Source organism: Anas acuta, chromosome 27 (genome assembly GCF_963932015.1).
Source record: "Anas acuta chromosome 27, bAnaAcu1.1, whole genome shotgun sequence".
NCBI lineage: Eukaryota > Metazoa > Chordata > Aves > Anseriformes > Anatidae > Anas > Anas acuta.
The window spans coordinates 994587-1015063 of NC_089005.1; the positions used below are offsets into that span (position 1 = coordinate 994587).

Genomic DNA, 20477 nt, shown 5'->3' on the forward strand with positions numbered 1-20477 from the left:
TCACTGTTAATATCAATCAGATAAAGAACGAAAGCACTGGATTATCTCATCCTACCTCATGATATTGCAAGTATCTTCAGTATAGGGCTGTGGAGAGCAAACATCTGCTAGAATGAGACAAGCATTTGCAGACTCCATCTGTATCCCAGGAGAAGAAAAGTTAAATCCGAGTTTAATCCCATATGAAGTACAACAATCTCTAATAGTGAGCTGATTTAGTGGCATATGTCTTTAGTTAAAAACTTGCATAAGGTCATCACGATCCTATTACTTTGGAGTTGTACACATGCCTGAATGTTTCAGCAATGACACAGCTCCAATCAAACATACAGTACGTAATTCATATTTCTATTTTCAACGTGCTGGAACCCACTAAATTTATGATTTCTTGAGCTAACATCTTCCTAGAAGAGGTTACAAAAAACAGGCATCAGTGCTATAATCTTCCCCAGCAAAGTCCAGCCAAAGCACTTTTCAAGGGTCAACACTTGGTCATGTCAGAAGAGCTCTGTCTCTGCCATCCAATTAATATTTGGGCAGCACAGTGAAGTTGTTAACAAAAAAAAATAGTTTCATTTATGGTACAGTTTTTATAGTCTTCTGGGAACTGGATGGAGATCTACCAAAGCATTTCAAACATGAAACTAACAAGCAGAAACCTCAGTAGAGTTAAAGCCAATGGTGTTTTTCATTTTATTTTGTTTTTCCTTTAATTCAGGTCCATTCCTTTTGCTGCTACTGGAATATTTTACTGAGTCCTCAGTATTTCAAAACACAAGGTCTAGGTCTCTTCTTTCCTGGATGCTCATGAATGAGACTCAAACACAATGCATGCCTGAAAGAAAGGTAACTAAAGGCTATTCCAATAAGTTAAACACTATTTCCAGAAATGCTGCTCCCCACAATATTCCTCTTTTAAAACCAGTTGGATCAGTCTTTGCCCTTTTTTTTCCTGCTTCAGTGCTTGAAAAAAGTAGTCTGAAAAGTCTGTTATGACTGACTTTTGCATTTTCAGTTCCCACGAGTGTTATATTGGTATGCAAAAGGTACCAATAAAATAAATGGAGCTGCTTGAAGTGTAAATCACAACATGAATTAAGTAAATGCAGCTGATGTATCCTTTCATAAGGCATGAGATTTTCACAAGATTGACTTATCTACAAGAAAGAGCAAAAGATAAGTAAGTTCTTACCCCAACTCTCTTCAGATCTCCAGCCTTTAGTGCAGAGCCATAAAAGAAAGTTGTGTAGGCTGAATAGCATTTGAATACAGCTTCCAGCTCAAGACTAGGAAGAGACCTATTCAGTATAAACAAGAAGAAAAAAAAATCCATCAATCTCTCATAATTATATTCTCTGCAATTCTCCGTTTCTCAGTGAAGCTATTTGCTGTAACTACTTACAGCTTAAAAAAAGAGCTACAGGGATTTTGGCAGCTCAACTAAAGTACATAGTTTAGATTTTAATGAAAACAAGCTTTTATAACACTTAACAGCCATGGAAATGTTTCCTGGATTTTTCCTGTCTTCTGCTATTGTCGTTAATTTTTCATGAGTGTCATTCCACAACCATCCATGTGACTGTAATTCTACAGCTCACTGTTGCTCCACAAGAGTCAGGAAGTGACACTTCCTATGGCTTCATTCTGTGTTCCCTGTTCAAATGGAACTGATGAACTTCAACTTTCTCTCCACTGTTATTTTCCTATCCAACATACATAAACTATATTTCACCCAGTAACTTATGTAACATTTTCTTCTAAACTGGATTATAAAACTCACGTAAAGGTATTTGTACAATGACCTCAGCAACGAAGCATGCACTGAAGGAAGGTACAGGTATTGCTGACTTAAAGACATGAAAAATCCATCTATTCTCTAAACAGTTTGTTTCAGTGATTATTAATCACTTTTCACTCTTGAAAATACATGCCTTTTTTCTTACTTGAGTTTGCTCAGTTTTGAACTCTAATCATTAGTTTTTATTATGCCTCTCTCTTCTAGATTAAAGAAGATTCTTATACTAGCTGTGAAGCTACTTAGGCACTTTAATCAAACCAACTCCCTATCTATTTTCCATTACACTGAATGGACTGAACTCTACATCTCTTCCTCTGAAGCACTTTTTCCTGTCTGTGAACCATTCTTGTACTTAATTTCCATGCATCCGCAATTCAACAGCTCTTTCAAAATGTCATGGTATTTCAGAAGAGATGCCTATAATATTCTGCTCCACTCTTGCCCTACCTCCACTGCATTCCAACGTAAAATCCTGTTTGTGCTCCCAGCAATCACCTCCCTCTGTGGCTTCTGTTTTCAGGAACATATCTCATAGCTTCAGCTAGGTACAAGGGCTTCTGATAGGAGATTGTTTACATGCCTGATGTACTTGGCATAGAAAAGTGGTTTCACTTTCCTTCCTTTGCCATACACTGGTGTGACCAAGTGGAAGTTATAAATTTTCTCCTCCCCAAGATGAAAAAATGTGTAAGAAACTGAGAAAGAAGTCAATTATTTGATCTCCAGATTTGGCAAGACTTAAAGTTGGGTATACCTGGCAATGCTAGCTTACCATACAATTTAGAGGGAAACATATATATATATATATATATATTATATATATATATATATATATATATATATATATTAACTTTTTAATTGATCACAGAAGAAAACATTTTATCACTAACATTCCAGCATAAAAGCTTCATTGCTCTAATTTGTTTTGGAACTCACATTAATCAGGTACACAATATTGCTTTCCTTTAGTTTAAGACCTCCTACATCTCTCTAAGTGTTCAGGAAATCAAAGTGAAATATCTCAGAGAAATAAGAATACTTACTCTCCCAGAAAAAGGATTTCTGTGCAAACCTTTCCTGTGTCCTGAAGCAAAAAGTCTTGTAGGAAAGTAGTAACGCTCTCCAGAGTGATATTACCACAGACAACGACATAGCTACAGGAAGAGATCAAGTAAGATTTGACACTTTGAAAATAGCAGAGTGGTTGTTGCAAATCTGACATTGTATGACACAATCTGCTTGTACTAAACCCAGCAACGAAGAAAAAAAGATAGTTTTTGTCTCTGTTTTGATAGAAATTTCACCCATCATGGACATGTACTTCAGGAATTATTTTGGAAAGGAAGAGAAACTGTGTTAGGAAGCAGTGAATGGCACAAATTCCCAGTGTAAAGACTCACAGAAAGAACTTTATAAGATCTCCTAGAAATTGTACTAATCTGTCTTGTTCTATGAGTGGTGGAGGAAAAGAAATAATAATAATGAAATAAAAATTAAAAAAAAAAAAACTACCAAAACACCACCACACCACCAAAAAAACACTAATGAGGTAGGCTAACTTAAAGATTGAAGAGACTTGTGTCACCTAGCTTTTCTCTTCCTTTGAAAACAAAACCCATGCCAAAGAGTGCTGTTGACAAGGTTTATTCAGTCTCTCTTGAGTTAAGGATCAAACAAAAGTAAGTTTCAGGATTTGATTTAAGCTACTACAGGAATTTCTTATGAGCTGGTTTACAGCCTAGTAACTGACCTGATTTTTATTTTCCAGAGACAAATAGCAACCATACTTACTTCTTCCCACTCACCACTTCATAGGAAGATTTGTAACTTTTATGGCTTTCAACAATTTCCACAACTTCAGGGATTATGTTTGCAAACAGGACCTAAGACACCAAGAAATACAATCTTCCTCAGAGCCAATTCTGTCTCTCCTAATCATGACAAATTAATTTGTAAGAATTTAAATTATGTGGAACAACTACTACAATTTACTTTGGATTCCTGAAAAATCACTGGCAAGGATGCACAGCTGTATGATGTAGTGATAATGGATTTATGCTGTTGATACCTTGGATTCATTTTGTCCAGTATTTTGGCTCTTGCCAGTATTTGCAGTCTCAGGAAGAAATATTAGAAGCCCTGCCAGGTCTTAGAAGAAAAAATTACTCTATAGCCATGCCAGTAAGTACTTAATGTTAAAGCTCTGTTTTTGCTCATAGATTCCTAATCCCTACTGGAACCCTGCTAAGCTCACATTTTTGGTGACAGTCCTGTTCACTCTCTGTACCTAGATGTCATTTCCAGAAAAGAAAAATAGGTTTCTTACCAAGCCACCAATAATGAAGAAAATAGTGAAGGTTCGACCCAAGGCTGTATGAACGACAATATCACCATAACCAACAGTGGACATTGTCACCATTACTAGGTACATGGACTTCAAATAGGTGATGGACTGTGAATTTGGAGGCTGGACCCAAGGATCTCCATTGTTTTCTACCTGTCCAGGACACAGGAAAGAGAAGTTTAGAGTGGTTTTGGTTTCAGTTCATCCCCAATTTATAATTATTTGATTAAAAAATTGGCACCATTTTCATTATTGTACAAGTGACACATCACCACAGCAGGGATTGGTTTTTTATCAGTGCTAACTTGTCTTGTTAAGTATGCAATTAAGCTATACTGGCTTAAGTCATGCTTTGTGGTACAACAAATTTGTTCTCTCTCTCTCTCTCTCTCTCTCTCTTTCTCCTAAGAGAATGCTGCATTCATTATAAAAATATATACCCAAAGCTCACAAGGTAATAGTGATTTAAGGTGACAAGGAAGGACATGTAGCTGATTGTACATACCAAGTGAATAAATCCTGCAGCTGTAAGCCAGGTACCAATAAATACAGCAAAGAGTTTGGAGAGCTTGATTGAGTAACTGGAGATAGAAAGTGAAAAAAAGCCGGGATATTTAATACGTAACGTTAACATTTGCAATAGTTAAAATTTCCTATATGACCCCATCTCTGTTCAACAAAACTTTTCTCTAGTGAGTTATATCATATAGGAAGGATTTAGGATTAGAAAAATCTTCCTACATCCAGCCTTTCTATCACAGGCAGCATGTCAGATAATCCCATTTTTTACATTTATCAGTCTTCAAAACCTTTAAGACTTCTTGATTTATGATTTCCCTCCTCCCCCAGACAGTTTCACTGAGCTGATGGTTATACTTTCCTTTGCACAATTTCCAGTGCAACATCACTGATAGCTTTTTTTTCCAATATGCAATACTATTTCTTTCCTTTTATTACCTGAGTCAACTAAAATACAGGTATTGAGGAGAAGGTTAGGCTTGTAAGTGTACCTGACAAGAGTTTAACTCACTTGTTCTTTGTGACCCTCAGGAACTGTAGTATTCGGGGAAGCTCCAACAACCTAAGTGCTCTCAAAAAACGCAAACCTGCAGATAAGCAAGAATGTCAATGAAAAAATAAGAGATCTGCCTGGAAGTTCAGATATTCAGATATGTTTAAGCATGCATGCTTTGTTTTCCACTTATTTTACAACCTCGAACCTAGCAAGAGAGGATAACACTGATCTGCATTCAGAGCCTTTATGCCACTAGATTTCCATTTAAGTCCTCAAAGGTGCTTTGATTTATTAAACAAAATATAATAAAAAAAAATGTAGTTCCTTTGAGCTGTAGCCTGAAGGTTTAAGTGACATACAGGTCCCACTGGAGTACAGACCCCAGAGCATGCAAGAAAGACATTCACAAAATTCGGGGTGCCATATTTACTTCTCCTCTGGGTAGCTCATCATCCAGTTGGTCAAGCACAATGATTTTTGAGTTACTAAAACTCTCCCTAAAAAACTAAAACTATCCCTACTAATGGATAAACAAAACAGGCAGAGTTTGGTAACTCACAAGTCCCTCAACATTAAAGGCATTTTAAAACTAATACGGAATAATTTTTCTCCCAAAGAACAGTTTGGAACAATGGAAGAACAGATGGTCAGTTAAAGTCTCCCCACATCAAAACAATTTCAGAAGAATTCTCAACATAAGATGTAGAACAACAAGGATGGAAAGCAGGATCTCCAAGTCTTACTTACCAAGCCAATTTCTGTCTACATAATAGTAAACAAAAACTGGAGGGATCGTGAAGAAATCCACAAGAGAATTCAGCTCAAGCCAGAACCTCAGCTTGTCATCTGCTGCCACAAACTAAAGATGAATAACATCAAAGAGCATCAGTTGTGTATGATCTTTGGCCTCACCAGAGCAAGAAGGCAGCTCTCTGAGAAAGAAACCCATTTTCGTAGTACATTTCCTCCTCTGTAGTTCTGCCCTCTGTGAAAACCCACTTAACATTCCTGTTTTGTTTCAGAAAGGCTTGGTCTGGAGCCCTGAGAACACAACAATGGGTTGGACCCAAAGGTATAATGACACTTTCTTTTTCTCTTTCTTATCTGCCCCTTTCATTTTTTATTTTTTTCCCCTAGGGTGCCCTTCTCTGTGGTACTGCTGTATCAGCAATAATAAATCATAAACCTAAGGACAGGCAAGACCACATCCTCACCTATAAATGTGGAAATCTTGTTTTCTAATGATTTGGCCAAAAAATCTAACCTCAAAAGCTACAATCAAAATCTATTTCACACCAGTGAAACTAATGGCATTTTAACAACAGATGGCACACAGCTATCCAGTTTGTTCACGGGAAGCTGAAGAGAGACCTGACTAGTTGATTCAGTGGCTTAAAGACATGGACAAAGACAAGGCTAATGTGTGAGCTGGGAAATGCTGCGGAAATGCTGGAAAAAGCCAAACTCCAAAGGGAGAAAATAATTACAAGTAAAAGTGGAAAAAACAAACTAACAAACAAAAAAAAAACACGTGGGTGGCTCTGAATTAAGCTAACACAACCAAGCATTATGTTACAGAGCACCTGTTGTTCACACAGGTAAACTGCTCCCATATATAGCTCAGTTTTAACTCACCTTTCCCATAACGTGCACTTACCCGTAATCCAAAGTAAAAGAGGAAGAAAGCATTGAAGCCTGTGTCTACATGAATGATGCTGTCTGGAAAGAAGATCTGGAATCCTTCTTCTCTAATGGGAAAACAGACACCAGAGACAGTGGAAAGAAGGGTGAAAATAAGAAAAAACAACAGTAGATTGGCTATCCAGTGACATTTGGTTTGGGTTTATATTTTGATTATGAAATACGTAAAGCAGAATTTAAATGTATTCGCAATTTTGTGTAATTTAAATCTCTACTTCCTCAGTGAGTTAGGCAGAATAAATGAATGTTAATAGCAGGGTTTTGTTAGCATTAGTGAGCATATTAAAACATGACATTATTTATCTATCATGCAAATATACTGGAAAGTTTGATTTTCATATATTTATAGTGTTTAAGCAAATCCTTCTGCTCATTTCTTCAGGAAAACTGTTTCACCCTTCTCATGTGGACCAGCAGACTCTTCTATATTCAGCTTAGTCAGTAGAAAAGACAGCTCCTGCAGTGCTCACCCAGCCCCTGCTGAACCCAGCCTTCTATCTGCCAAGGGAGCAGTTTAAGCACAAAGTAGTTTCCAGACGAGCCTGCCAGGTTAGGCTGTAACACCAATTTATGTTTTCTAGGCCAGACTCGCTGACCTTGCATGAAACAGGCCTACAAGGTGCTCAAACTGCACGAGTGCAGGTGGTGAAATCTGGCAGCGTAGAGCTGAGGGAATAAGCTTTTCCCACGGGTACCACCTGGTCCAGGAAAGGATGTTTGACACTGGCTCAAGAGATTACAGAGCATAAGAGATACAGAGCATACCTCACACTCACTCGCTGACATATTGCCTACAGCAGGCGACAGCAAGCTAGGTACGTCAATTATGAGCCATCTGACACCTCTTCCTGCTCCGTGCAGGGAATGTTTTGAAAACAGAAACACAATTAAGTAAACTAGTCCCATAGGTCAGTGCAGGTGAACATCTACTCTCACCTACAGGTGTAATGCTATTCATAGAAAGAACTCTGTGTGAATAGGATTAACTGCCTGTTTATTCCTTAAAAAAGAAACTCTTTCCCTTCTGAAGCTATTCCTAGCTGTTTGTCAGATTTATAATGCCTTGGGATTGAACACAATATTGGATTGCTCTTGATGTATAATTCTGTTTCTCAGGTTTACCCCTGCTGATTGAATTCAGTTCAAAGTGCTCCACAGCTTTTATATTTTATTTATTTCATTTTATGGTTCCATTTTATTTTTCCAGTGTTGTGCACCAGTCCAAGCAAAGCACTGAGAACAATGCTCTGGCATATTAAATCAATCAAAGGATTTTACATATTAATATCGTTTTACCCCTGAGCACATTCTACAAAATGTATGTATTCGGGTGAAGATTGGTAGAGTCTATAACTATCGTTTCTTACTCAGTCGTATTTTACTCCCATCAAATAGTTTACTGAAGGCTGGACTTCAGAGAAGAGCTCCATTCCCATTTAGGTATCAAAAATAAATGGCCAGACTTTCAAAAGAGCTTCGGGTAGTAGGTGGTGAGCTTTGTTAAAAGCCTAGGACTCTCTAAACATTGCAATAGGAAGAAAGAGCCAGGCTTTGAGTGCCTTTGAAAATGCCTGTATCAAAACGGACCATTTTCAAAACCTGTTTCCAGCTGCAGAACTTGGACACCTATTCCTTAGTTCTTCTGAAAATCTGGACTTGAAGGTATAAACACAAATAAATACATACACCAAAAAAAGCTGCAATAGAATGGTACAAAGCACAAATTTTCCTTTCTGACTGCATTATGTAGTTCCCTGCACTACTCAGGTAGCTGTTATCATGCAGTTATGCCCAAGGTATGCTCTTCTATTATCTGTAGTCCCCGTAAAGTATTAGGATCTTAAAGAAATGGAGAAGAAGGTACCCGAGATCCCAAAGAGCTCAAAGGGGCCTGTCATATAACAGCACCCATTGGCTCCTCTGTCTAATATCTGTGTGAATAAACATCAGTAATCTACTTACTCAGCAAGATTGACAAAATAAATGATGAGTGAGCCAATATTCAGAAGAAACACCAGTATCACCTGAAAACACATGCATTAAGGAGATGTTATGAGGTTTACTATGGCAGTAACACAGCTTCCATCTGTAACACCACTTTTGCTGTTTGTCTGCCCAGGTGATAAACTCCTCTTTTACTTGCAGCCACCAAACTGTGATGTACAAAATGATGCTCGGACAAAAAAAAAGCTGTCAACTTCTACTGACACATTTAATTGGTGGTCACTTGCCATAGCACTGAAGGAACCCAGGCACAACTGTGATGGATGTTCTGCTCTGTGCAATCTAGATTACGTCTTTTGATCAACTTTTCTGTGTTCCCAGTGTCACCCTGATAACCCAGAAAATAGAGATCGTATAGCCATATCTAGAGAGACATCAGATAGTGAGCCTCTGACAATTTTTTTTTATCACTTTTGATCTACTTAGGAGGACTTTCTGAAGCATTTTCCCAGGCCAAACACATTTGTATTAGGAAAAAGTGTGAACTAGATCACGTAAACTGCTAAACCTGACAAACTTGTGTTTTCACTTGATGTTCTCAGAAGAACAAATACGGCTCAATACCTGCGTATCAGAAGAGGAAATCTGTGTTAACCAGTCTACTTACCAATACACACCCCGTAGATGTTTGAGCTGATAGCATCATTTCCACATGGGTGAAGAAGACTCTTACCAAGTAGACTGAACTCTGTTTCCTTTTACGTAGCCACCAGACATCTTTGTCCTGACAGAGAAGCAAATAGATTGTTATCCTTGGCTTTGCCAGACACTGTTTCCCAGGATGTCTAAAGCAAACACATCCAGCCACCAGCATATCTGAATGGTGATTGAAAGCAAGGGAGGCATAGAGTATGTCTTCCTTCTGCTAAGCTACTAAAATCTTCAGAATGCCTTATCCTCCTGGAATTCACTGAGGGTTTGCTGTGCAGACATGCACTGTTATCTTCCCTCCAAAATGCAGTATCATTTTCTTTATTAGTTGCATCGGTGAATGTTGATTCTCATCACCTTGAAGTGATTGCCTCATAATCTGCGACTGAACAGAAGTGTGCACTGTTGCTAAAAATGCCTCTCTACTTGTCCCCCCACCCCTTCCCATCTTACACCAGTAGTGAATTAACTCATTTACTTAGTATGATCATTTATAACACTTCCCTTGTACAGCTTCAGCTAATTCTGAGTAGCTTTTGCTATGAAAACAATTCTGTCCTTCCTGCAGATACAGTTATTAATAACTGTAACAAATAGCTAACAGGGATTAGATGACAGAAAATCTGTAAACATCTACCAGTGAAAAAAAAACAACACTGTAATGGGAGATACCATGTTGTGTGTCCCCCCCTCCTATTTTATACTCAGTTTCCTAGGCACCAGAGCCTGTAAAGAGCTAACACTTAAGAACAAAACCCCACCTCTGCTCCAGCAGCCAAGAGAACAACAGAGTGAGGTTAATTTAACATTTTGGCACACAGAGATGCCTACTGCTTGCCAGCAGCACAGGTGTTCCTTCATTTCTCTCCCACACAACCCAGGTGAGCTTATGAGAATGTCAAGGCCTCCCTTGGAAGTGATGGAGTGAAATGGCCTGTGACAGTTGTTGGAGGCAACATGAAGTGACACAAGGAAAAAGCTCTTCAGTCCTGCAAATTACATTGTAACCCGCTGAATAAGTGACCTGGATGTGTCATATGAACCTCCTGGTGTTATCCTTGGGAGCTACTTACACCTTCTCAAAACTTCTGTAATACACACACGGAGGACTGGGACAAAAGATCTGGTGGTGGATTATTTTCACTATGCTTAATCCCATCCTTTGTCCAGACCGTGCGAAAACATCTATCCTAAAATACTGAAAAATAGCTTCCCACAGTAATTTTTGCGATACTTTCAGTATACAGAATGTGGAAATATGGTACTGAGAGATGGCTTGACCACGTACATATGCTCCTCATTCCTGCTATCAGCTCTGGCTTAGTGTTTAAAAATTTACATGCACAAGACACTGTGTGTTTGCATTTACAAACCTGTGTGTTTAAGAACAGGGGTTGTATGAAAACGTGGATAATTGTGATCATTATTGAAAAGGCAAGCATTATAGTGCTCCTCTGTGTGGCTGTATTTATCTACATGCACATGTAGGTGCTGAGGTTTCCGTGTGTATGTTTGTGCAACTACTAATATTCACACTGGTAAAAACTATCTTGTTCCATTCTCTTAAAAGGGGAAAGACAGTAGCATCCAAAAGCACTATCCTGTTCATCATCTTGATGACAAAAGCTGTACCTCTGGGTTTTCCCAAACCCAGCTGTCTCTGAATATACCATGTTTAGTGCATTATGGCAGAAGATACAATGTTTCTAAATCAGAACTCAGATCAGTATCAAATGTAATTTCTGCATTATGAAATCAACACACATAACATGAGCTATTTCAAAAAGATTTTGCCTTTACCTTTTTCCTCCCAGTTTGCTCAAGGATGAATCCATACATGTATCTGGCCAACCTGAAAGCCAGAATGGTAAACAGGCCTCCCAAAAATACAAACAAAGATGGTGTAATAAAAGCCAACTGAAATTTCAGTTTAGAGGTGATGTCAGATTCCTGTGTCATGTTGTGAACCACTTTGCTCTGCCTTTTTCCTCCTCAGGTTCCTTGACTGCTGGGTCAAGGAACCTTCTAGAACCCTGCTGCTCTTGTGACTGCAGCGACCTCAGTGTCAGTGCAGCATCACACAGGCACTGGTCAGGCTGACAGCACAGGATACTGGAGACGCTTCCCTCCACAATGGAAGCATTTGAATGGGGATTCCAATTTAGAACTGTATCTGTGTAGTGATATTACCAAGGTACTTGTTCCTTCTGGAAAATCTCTGTTTATAAAGCTGGCTCTCACACAGACTCACTGTATAAACATAAGTTGCTTATCCAGACCTGTGAAGTCTCACACATGGCACTCAAGACATCCATTCAGACCCCACTTCACGCTTCCTTTCAAGAGCTGCAACATACACATACTGCAGTTCTCCCCTGGGAATTTCCATTCCACTTTTGGATCGAGTCTTACCTCTGCTCAAAAACAAATACAAGCAAGATGCCCTGGCATTGAAAGTGTAGATGTCATGATAAGAGCATCAATAGAAACAGTGAATAAACAGAATAAGATTGGTTAACCGAGTCAGAAGAAAGATGCACTTAGCCTGCTATTTTGTTTCTGTTATTGCCCAGTTGTTGGTGATGAAGTACAGTGTGACCTTTTCCCTGCTGTCTTCATTTCACTAGATTATCCTCTTTCTTTCTTTTTCTAGCTTAATAAACTTCTTAATTAGAAGAATAATTTTGACAAGCTAAGTTGAAGTTTCATGGGATATAAATATAACCAACCTGGGATAAATGTGCTGCCATTTCCACAAGCAGCAGCTCTTCCTTGGAGTCAGGCCACCTTTGCACCCCTATGTGTAAAACCAATTTGCTCCCCAGCATCACTGCAGCCTTGGACAAAGAGCAAAGCAGAACAGCACAGCAAGCTCTCACCAGAAACTGCTCAGTAAAAGCAACAGTTCCCCTTGCACCATGCAGGCCTCGCTGTCCCACCCACAGCTGGTGTGGTGTGATCAGATGCCACCAGATCACGCAGCGTCTTTCCCCCTTTCTATGGAAATAATGCCATCAAAAGCTTTAGGTCTAGTCAAGAGTTTTGAAGTCTTTCATGAGCAATGCAGATGAATAATGCAATCAGACTCTTCTTCAAGCAATCAGGGCAGCTGAGTATGGAAGTAGTGATTTTGCCTGAATTGGGAAAAACATGTGCCCAGAGGGGGGAAAAAAAAAAAAATGGTGAAATAACAGCCCAGCTGGCTGGGAGGCAAAGAATGTGTTATTGTAGCCTTTAAATACAGTAATAGTTAATGTCTGCCCTCCCCTTTCCTTTCCTCCCATGCTGAGCATCAGAGGGGACTGTGAGTGATTGAAGCCAGTAGGATGTTGTGAATGGCGAGGGCGGTCCTGGGGGCAGTCTGTCAGCTGATGGAGTCATCGTTTGTGTTCTTACAGGGGCTAATATGACACAATTGCAATCAGCTCCTCATCTACAGCTCCAGGATGCCTGAGTCAAGGGCAGAAAGAATTTTAAATAAATTCCCAAAGTGAAGAGGGGAGAAACAAGAGAGGAAAAGAAAAAAATAAACTGAAAGAAAGAGGGAAAGAAAGAAAAGCTGTTGTCCCAAACTGAGCCACTTCTTTATTTTTCCTGGTGTATTCTTATCAGTCCTCAAGGCTATTACCTTCTGGTTAAGGTCTGGTAATTGTAGGACAGTTTGTAACATAGGGATGTCTGGGGCACTGGCCCTTCTCTGAAGCAGCAGATGGGAGATCTACCATCTCCACAAGAACACATTCAATCATCTCTTGCAAGCCAAGCCAAAAACCCGGCACAGGCACAGGAGACAACAGACAGCAGTGAACCTCCTATCTATTATCTCAATTAACATTCAGGCCAGGTGCTCATTAGGACTGTCCAGTGGCAGGTTTAGGTAAGCTAGGCGAGTTCTTACAAGGAAACCCAACTTTAGCTCTGCCACAGGACAACCTGACGCTGGCCTACCGGCAGCGCCCCAGCTCAGCCTCACCGCGCCACAGGCAGCCATGTTGTCCCCTTGGCTGTGCAGCTGCCCCTGTGGCAGTGACAAAGCATTACCTGTGGGACCGCAGCTGGGGACAGCAATTCCGCCAAGATGACACCAGGACGTGCCAGCAGCTAGTGCAGCTCGTGCTCCGCATCTAACACGTTTCCCACATCTAACACGTTTCTTCCACCTGGCTCCTGCCTCACCTCCCATTTTTCTGGGTGCGAACTCCTCGTTGCAGTTCTCCCACCCGCTGCTGTAGGGGGATTCTGACTGAAGATGGCAGCCTTTGCCCGTTCGTTTGCTGCAGCTGAGCCAGGGCTGGCTCCCAGTAATGGCTCCCAGTAACTCCTGGCTGTTTCCCAGCCCAGCTGTCCCCAAAGCAGCCACAGGCCACCCTGGCAGAGCTGCGGGACAGCCACAGCCTGTCAGCAGCACAGATAAGAGATACAGCAGCAGAGACACAAAAGCCTCGAAGGGAGCTGACAACAGCCAGCAGACTCATTTTCTGTAATTTGACAAAACCGTAGTTTATGCTGCACTGATGCTCACATTTGGAATTAGATGAAGAGTGGAAATCCACCAGGAGGCATCACACAGTGCTCGGTTTTGGTGCAAAAATAACCTTGCTGATGTTCAGAGTGCTTTATGAACGTGAAGACTTCCACACCTGCCTCCTGAAAGGAAATGTCTCTGTAACCTCCGTATCTGAAGGTAGGGAAACTGGGGGAGAAAAATTAAGGCCACAGAGGAATTCAGCTGGTTCACAGGAACCTGTTTCAGATGTTTCTGACACAGAAGCCTATGCTTTAAGCAGCTTCCTTTCTGCAGCCACACAAACCCCACCACAACAAGCCTGCACCATGATCACCCACTCCCCAAGAGCTCACAGGGCCCACTGAAACACCACTTGGCTCAGTCTAATCAGCAGAATAAAATAACGCTCTCCGTCAGAGAGCATTACAGATCTCCTAGAGTAGGCTCATATTTGGGATTGTCCCCAGTTTGTTTCTCTGATGACAAATTCTTCCAACTGCTTATTAACCTTGCCCTGAAAACACGTACCTTCCCTCCCCCCCGCTCCTGTGCTAGCTCCAGGTTCCAGTGAAAGCTGGATCCTGACCTTCCAGCCAAATTTCACTGTATATTGAGTATTTGCCTGCTGGCTGGAGGAGCCATCTGTTATCAGGAGTCATCTTCCCTGTGCTTGTGCTTGCACATTGTGATAGTCTCCTCTTTATTTCCTCTTTAATAGCCTAAATGGATCAAGCTCCTTATGTCTTTCAGTAGAAAGATGTTTCCTAGGCTCTGAATCATTTATATGGCTCTTTTATGAACACTTCCAGTTTTTCAGCATCCTCTTTGTTCTGCAGACACCAGAACCTGAATCACTACCCCAGTGAAGATCTGGCTAATGGGGGCAGATGGAGCGATAAGCTTATTACATTAGATCTGTGAAAGGAAATATTTGATTTTAAAAGTGCACCACTTTGACTGAGAGGAAAGAAGGGTAACAAAGGCACTGAACTGGGGAGGCACATCCTGAAAGGATTTAACTACTAAGTAATGAGAACATCCACAGGCACATTAGGCTGGATTAAAAAAAAAAGACACATTCCACGGCTTCAGAGCACAAACCAATAGCTGGCAGGGATTACAAATAAATGTCTCCTTTGGGTAGATTCCTCTATAATTGTTCACTGCAAAGAGAGCTTACATCTCCCTCTGGAGCAGCTGGCTCCCAGCAGACCCAGAATGCTGGGATAAACAGGTCTGGAGCAAATCACTCACCTTCCTAGACATGCACAGAGGGAAGAGACAAAGGATTTGTGCTTAAAGGTTAAATCCTTATATCACCTCTCTCTACTACCAAACCTATCTAGGTAAGAAGGCTAAGAAACTAAACAGAAATGTGTTACAGCCTGCATTCTCCCAGCCCCCTTCCCACTGCAATCTCCTGTTCACTTCCATCCAAAATGAAGTGCATGAATGCAACAGTCCTCTTGTCCCTGCTTAGTTCCCACTTTCATTGTGCTCTGAACCTTCCAGGTGCAAAATAAAACAGATTGGTCCAGAATTTGGAAACAAATGAGGCAGGCTGCTTGCTCCAGGCTTCCAATTTAATAAACATGCATCTATATCTCATGGACAGTCTGTCACTTCCCTTTAATAGAAATCACCTGCTCCTCTAATAATCATTAAACAAATTGACAGCACAATAGCCAAGGCCTCTCATCTTAATGCCACCTGCAGCAAGAATAAAATAATCCACTAACATCTTTTCAAAAAGGCCATTATTCTGCCTAATACAAATGCACAAACACACACTCATGTGACACAGGATCAAACATGTCCATGAAGAGAATAAATTGCACAGGAATTCTCTTTGTTTATATAATGCAAATATTTTATTAGTAAAATCATTTCTCATTTTCTCTTGATGAGGATAATAATCCCTCGTGCTTCCTGCAGTCCTTTCCTCTGCTAGAGCCAGATCCTGAGCAGCTTTATGGGCACCATCAGAGCAAATGGCCAGGCACGCCTGCACCAACAGCTGACATGCAGCTGCTTTTCTAAATCAAAGAGCTTTCAGGCCAGAATGTGCTAAGCACTGCTGAGACCTAGAAAGTTTTCAAAGAATATACTGTCCCATACTGGGAAGGATTAGAATTGCTCTCCTATACATCTCCTGGCAGGATCCACCAAGGTGCTGGGATTTCTGGCAGTTAACTGCAGAGCTCTCCTTGGGTCCAGGATGACAACTTTGCATGCAACCTTTAATAGTACTTAAGGGTTAGATGGAATCCCTCAGTAGATGATTCAGTATGCTGAAATGCCCAAGGTGTTGTGTGCAGCCTTTCTCTATCTTCATAAACAGTTAAGCTTTCAAAAAGTGCCACAGGTCTGTGTGGACTTTGCTCTTTCTTGGTCTCTCATAGATGATCTCTGTGTGCTCAGTCAGTGCACGCAGTGTTTTTGAAGCAGCCAGACACCTCTGCTGCCATAATATTCTACATTAGTGCGTGTAAGGTCGCTGAGCTTTGGTAAATAATAGGACCCAATCTTCATTAGTTGAAATCATGTCCCCATCTATACAGTGTCTTATGGTCACACCTTAGGGTCACCATGGAAGCAAAAATAGTAATATTTTTTTAAAAATCGATGAACTGCAGTGTGACGAAAGTTATACCCATGGTGATGGAGCAAGCACAAGGGGACAAGGGCTTGCTCTTGGACTTGTTCCTCCCTTTTATCTCTGCATTTTGTTCTCATTCTCAGCTGCCTGTCTCAGAGCATCTGTTTGTCTCATTAGCCTGTTTCTCGTTCTCCCCCACACGCCGGCTCCAAACACAGCCCATCAGTCTCAAAGCTCTATTAGCCTTCAAAACTTTCTTATCCAGAGCATTCATCGCTGAAGGACACTTGAGGTTAATGAAGGATTTTTAACAGCCTTATGCAACCAGTTTGATTGTCTCAATCATGTTGATTTGGAAGTCATGTTGTACCTGATGGGGCCTCTCATGTCTGATGAGAGTACAAAGAAAAGATACGCTGGGATAAAAGAAAACCATGTGCCAAAGGGACAGCAACAGCTTGGCACCAGAAGCTTTACAGAGGAGCACACTCAAAGCCAGGGACAATCAGCTCTGTAAAGGCAGGTGCACAGAAAAGTCGTACCCACATTCTGGTAGCTAGAATATCCTGAGGAGCCTCACAGCATCCTTCAAGTCACCTCTGTATCTCGCCACATGTTTCGCACAGAATGGGAAGCACCTCAGGAGATGCTTGTCTTTTCAAAGCAGCCCCTACTCCCAGATCCCACTTCCCAGGCTGCTGACGTGTGGCCTGCAGCACAACCAAGGGCTCACACTGCAAGAGGCAGTCCTGTGACTTCTGTTCAGAGGTAAATTCACTGCTGTACTTCCCCTGTCATCTGGCAGCTATGCACACAAGGCTTTACCCTCAGCTTAAAGCCGAATCAACTGTCCTTCACATCTCTCCCTCTGTGGGGGAGTATCTCCACACACAAGCATTCAGAAACCAAGGACACAGTAGAGCTGGATCTACTCCAGGACAATTCCTAGATTTAAAAAACCTCATGTGGCTACTGAGCATTTGAAACGCAATCTGGGAGTTAGGATGGAGGATGCAAGGGAGGAGTCTGAAATGGGTTGTACATGGATAAATTGGGCCCTTGCTGTTTGTCTGGTCCTTATCTCTGCAGTACAAGAGCGTATCAGTCATTTGCAGGGTTTTCTTCACAGCATGCCTATGTGGGAGGGAAATTGCATGTCCCCATTTTCCAAACAGGGAGGTGAAGCAAAAGGAGGATTACATGATTTTGCTGTTCCTCCCCAAAGTCACACAGGAGGTCTGCAGGTGAGTGGAATTGAAACCATGTCTCCCAAGCTCCCCAGCCTCTCAGCCATCCTCCCTTTACTAGGCATGACAAATGCTCTGCAATCAAACTTGCCTTGCAGAAATCTCAGCTAAGCTGATGGTGTCTCCCTTTTCACCCAAAGCTTTTTTGTTTTAGCAGGTACCAACCTTTAGTTACAGTTTGAAGCCCAATTCCCCACTCACTTCTTTGTTATGGCATTCATTGCAAGGCACCAATACACTCTGAGATACACGATTACATTCCACACATCCACTGAAGCTGATTTCAATGGTGTTATAGCTTTAAATTAAACCCTCTGAGCTTAACATGCCCATGACACTGCTTTGGTGGGAGCTGGGCCCTTAGTCCACCCAGGTGTATTTCAAAGGTGAACCAGAACGCTGCGGGGAGCTTCAATGTTTGCTCAGGGGAACGCAAACACGTGTAGCGGTTCTTCTTGCTACGTGTGCTGATGTTACGATCAAAGTAGTTTGCAGTGGATATAGGTTAGTCTAACCAAAATCGTTAGACAGACAAAGATTAACATGCCTAAATGATACATGTGTTCTAATTAGAGAATGTAATCACCTCAGGCTTGATCATTATTGCTCCCTTTACGTGTAGCATTTCAGCAGCATTAAGATCCCTGGCAGTTCTTTCATCTAACTTTTATACTCAAGGACATCAGGTTTTTAATGATTAAACACCTAAACTCTATTTTTCACAAATCTTTGAAGAATAATTATTTTCCAAGTACAAACCCTGTATCAGTGAAACCTATTTTAAAAACCCTCTCATCTCTGGCTGCTGCACTTATGTCAACAGATCTTTTTGGAAACCTGACTGTGGAAAAGCAGCCCAAAAATAAAGAAAATAATATTTTGTCATTCTCTATTTTTCCATTCATTTTGTTTTGTTGGAAGATTCACAGCTCAACTGTATGATCTGTCAAAGTATCAGCATTGTCAGAGTTAAGGAGATTTTCATTTGAGACTGAGCCCTTGGGGCAGTATTACCCTGATTTGGGACTGCCTGACAACTGGAACTCATTCCTTCTGATTTAGCTTCATCTTTCTCACACCTTTCTGCATATATCTAAGTTTTCCCCTCCACACTCCCCCAAAAATAGAAAATCTCCTTTTGCAGTATTAGTGGTATGCAGGGAGAGATTCAGAAAGAGTTGGCATAACTTTTTGCACATTCATTGATACATGCATTTATTATGTGGTTAGCTTCATATGATTCTGCAGAATACATAAATCTGGCTGAGAATATAAAAATAGCCCACTATCAATCTTTTTGTAGTGGGAGACGTAGATTCATCGGTGCAGGCAGAGGGAGCACTGGCAAAACTTTATAGCAGCTTCCATAAAGCTGTCAACAGTGAAAACAGGCTGGTTTTTAAGCTCAGGGAACAAAGACCATATTGGCACCAAGTCTTACAGCAGGAATACTGATGAGATCCTACAGTCAGAGGTTTGTGGCTAGGACAAGGAAACACAGATGTAGACCTTTGAGCTCTGTACCAGCATGATTCCATCAAGCTGTTAAAAGCAACTGCAACCCTTTTGAATGCAGCTACAAAGGATGTTTCATTTTCTCTGTAATTCTTTCAAAATATAATACGAGTCATTAGTGTGGCTACCTACCAGATATATGTGGACGTAACTATTTAGAATTATGTAAAGTTACGTTGCAAGTCTTGCTTCCCTCTGTGGCTATTTTGATGGTCTGGCCCTAAAAAACATAAACTCAGGACTGCACATTAGTTCAAGGATCACCAGTTTAGAGGCTCCTTCAGAAACATGGCCTTTCAATACCAAGGAAGGTGGAAAATAAGCTTGATTAAAGCATTGTTCTTAATATTTTGACTTAAATACAATTTCAGTAAGTTCTATTGCTTGCCACATTTCAACCCAAGCTTTTTGAAAAGGTCACTGTCAAGGGACTGGGTATTTTCATTAAAACAGTACCACCGATCACATCAACTCTTCTGTTTTCAGTTTAGCACTAAAAGCCAGAACATCAAACAAGGTTCTGTGTGCCAGCTGCTTTTGTGATTCACACTCTATGTGCAAGAGAGGAAAATATGCCATAAAAACAATAGCAAACTACATGTTCTTAGGAGATTTGTATAAGTTTTCAACTAAATATTCCTGAAATGTTTTGCATATATTCAATCTGAATGATACTGTGATACCAAACCTGTGAACTATCCGAAACAGAAATCAGGCAAAAAAACAACTTTCATCATACATGTGCAGCATATACAAATACATCACATACACGTGATAGCCACCCAGCAAAGACAAAGAAAAAGGCATCTGTGAAGGAAAAGAAACCTGAAACTGCTGCAGCCCACATAGACTAACCAAAGCGATTCCAGCATCTTCTCTACAATTCCTTCCTTTTGCTCCTCGTCTGCTCTGGCAAGAACAAGCAGAGTCCCTTGGGTAGCTCTAATCTCTTTTAGAGTTTTTCTGCCCTTATTAGTTGCAGCTCAGCTGACACCTGTCCCTCTCAGCCCAACCTAATTACATGGCATCGATTTACGTTAACTAGTGGGAATGCTTTCTGTTGTTCTACATTTGCCTTCTTTTCTACAACTCTAAT

At 40.8% G+C, this 20477-nt stretch overlaps 1 protein-coding gene across 7 annotated transcripts in view; it reads right to left on the reverse strand.

Moving 5' to 3' along the window:
* Window positions 1–20477, reverse strand: part of KCNU1 (potassium calcium-activated channel subfamily U member 1) — a 202777-nt gene that overhangs the window by 157284 nt on the left and 25016 nt on the right. For 5 of the 7 annotated variants that reach the window (XM_068662330.1, XM_068662326.1, XM_068662332.1 and 2 more), the window contains exons 1-12: window positions 20237–20344; window positions 9470–9586; window positions 8821–8882; window positions 6815–6905; window positions 5905–6016; window positions 5173–5248; window positions 4648–4723; window positions 4125–4295; window positions 3590–3681; window positions 2842–2952; window positions 1193–1298; window positions 56–138 (exon numbers count right to left, since the gene is read on the reverse strand). In XM_068662330.1, coding sequence (XP_068518431.1) covers window positions 56–138; window positions 1193–1298; window positions 2842–2952; window positions 3590–3681; window positions 4125–4295; window positions 4648–4723; window positions 5173–5248; window positions 5905–6016; window positions 6815–6905; window positions 8821–8882; window positions 9470–9508 — 1019 coding nt within the window. In that variant the 5' untranslated portion in view covers window positions 9509–9586; window positions 20237–20344. Of the gene's footprint in view, window positions 1–55; window positions 139–1192; window positions 1299–2841; window positions 2953–3589; window positions 3682–4124; window positions 4296–4647; window positions 4724–5172; window positions 5249–5904; window positions 6017–6814; window positions 6906–8820; window positions 8883–9469; window positions 9587–13554; window positions 13781–20236; window positions 20345–20477 lie in introns of those variants that run through there. The other 2 variants (XM_068662328.1, XM_068662331.1) reach the window with 2 other exon arrangements.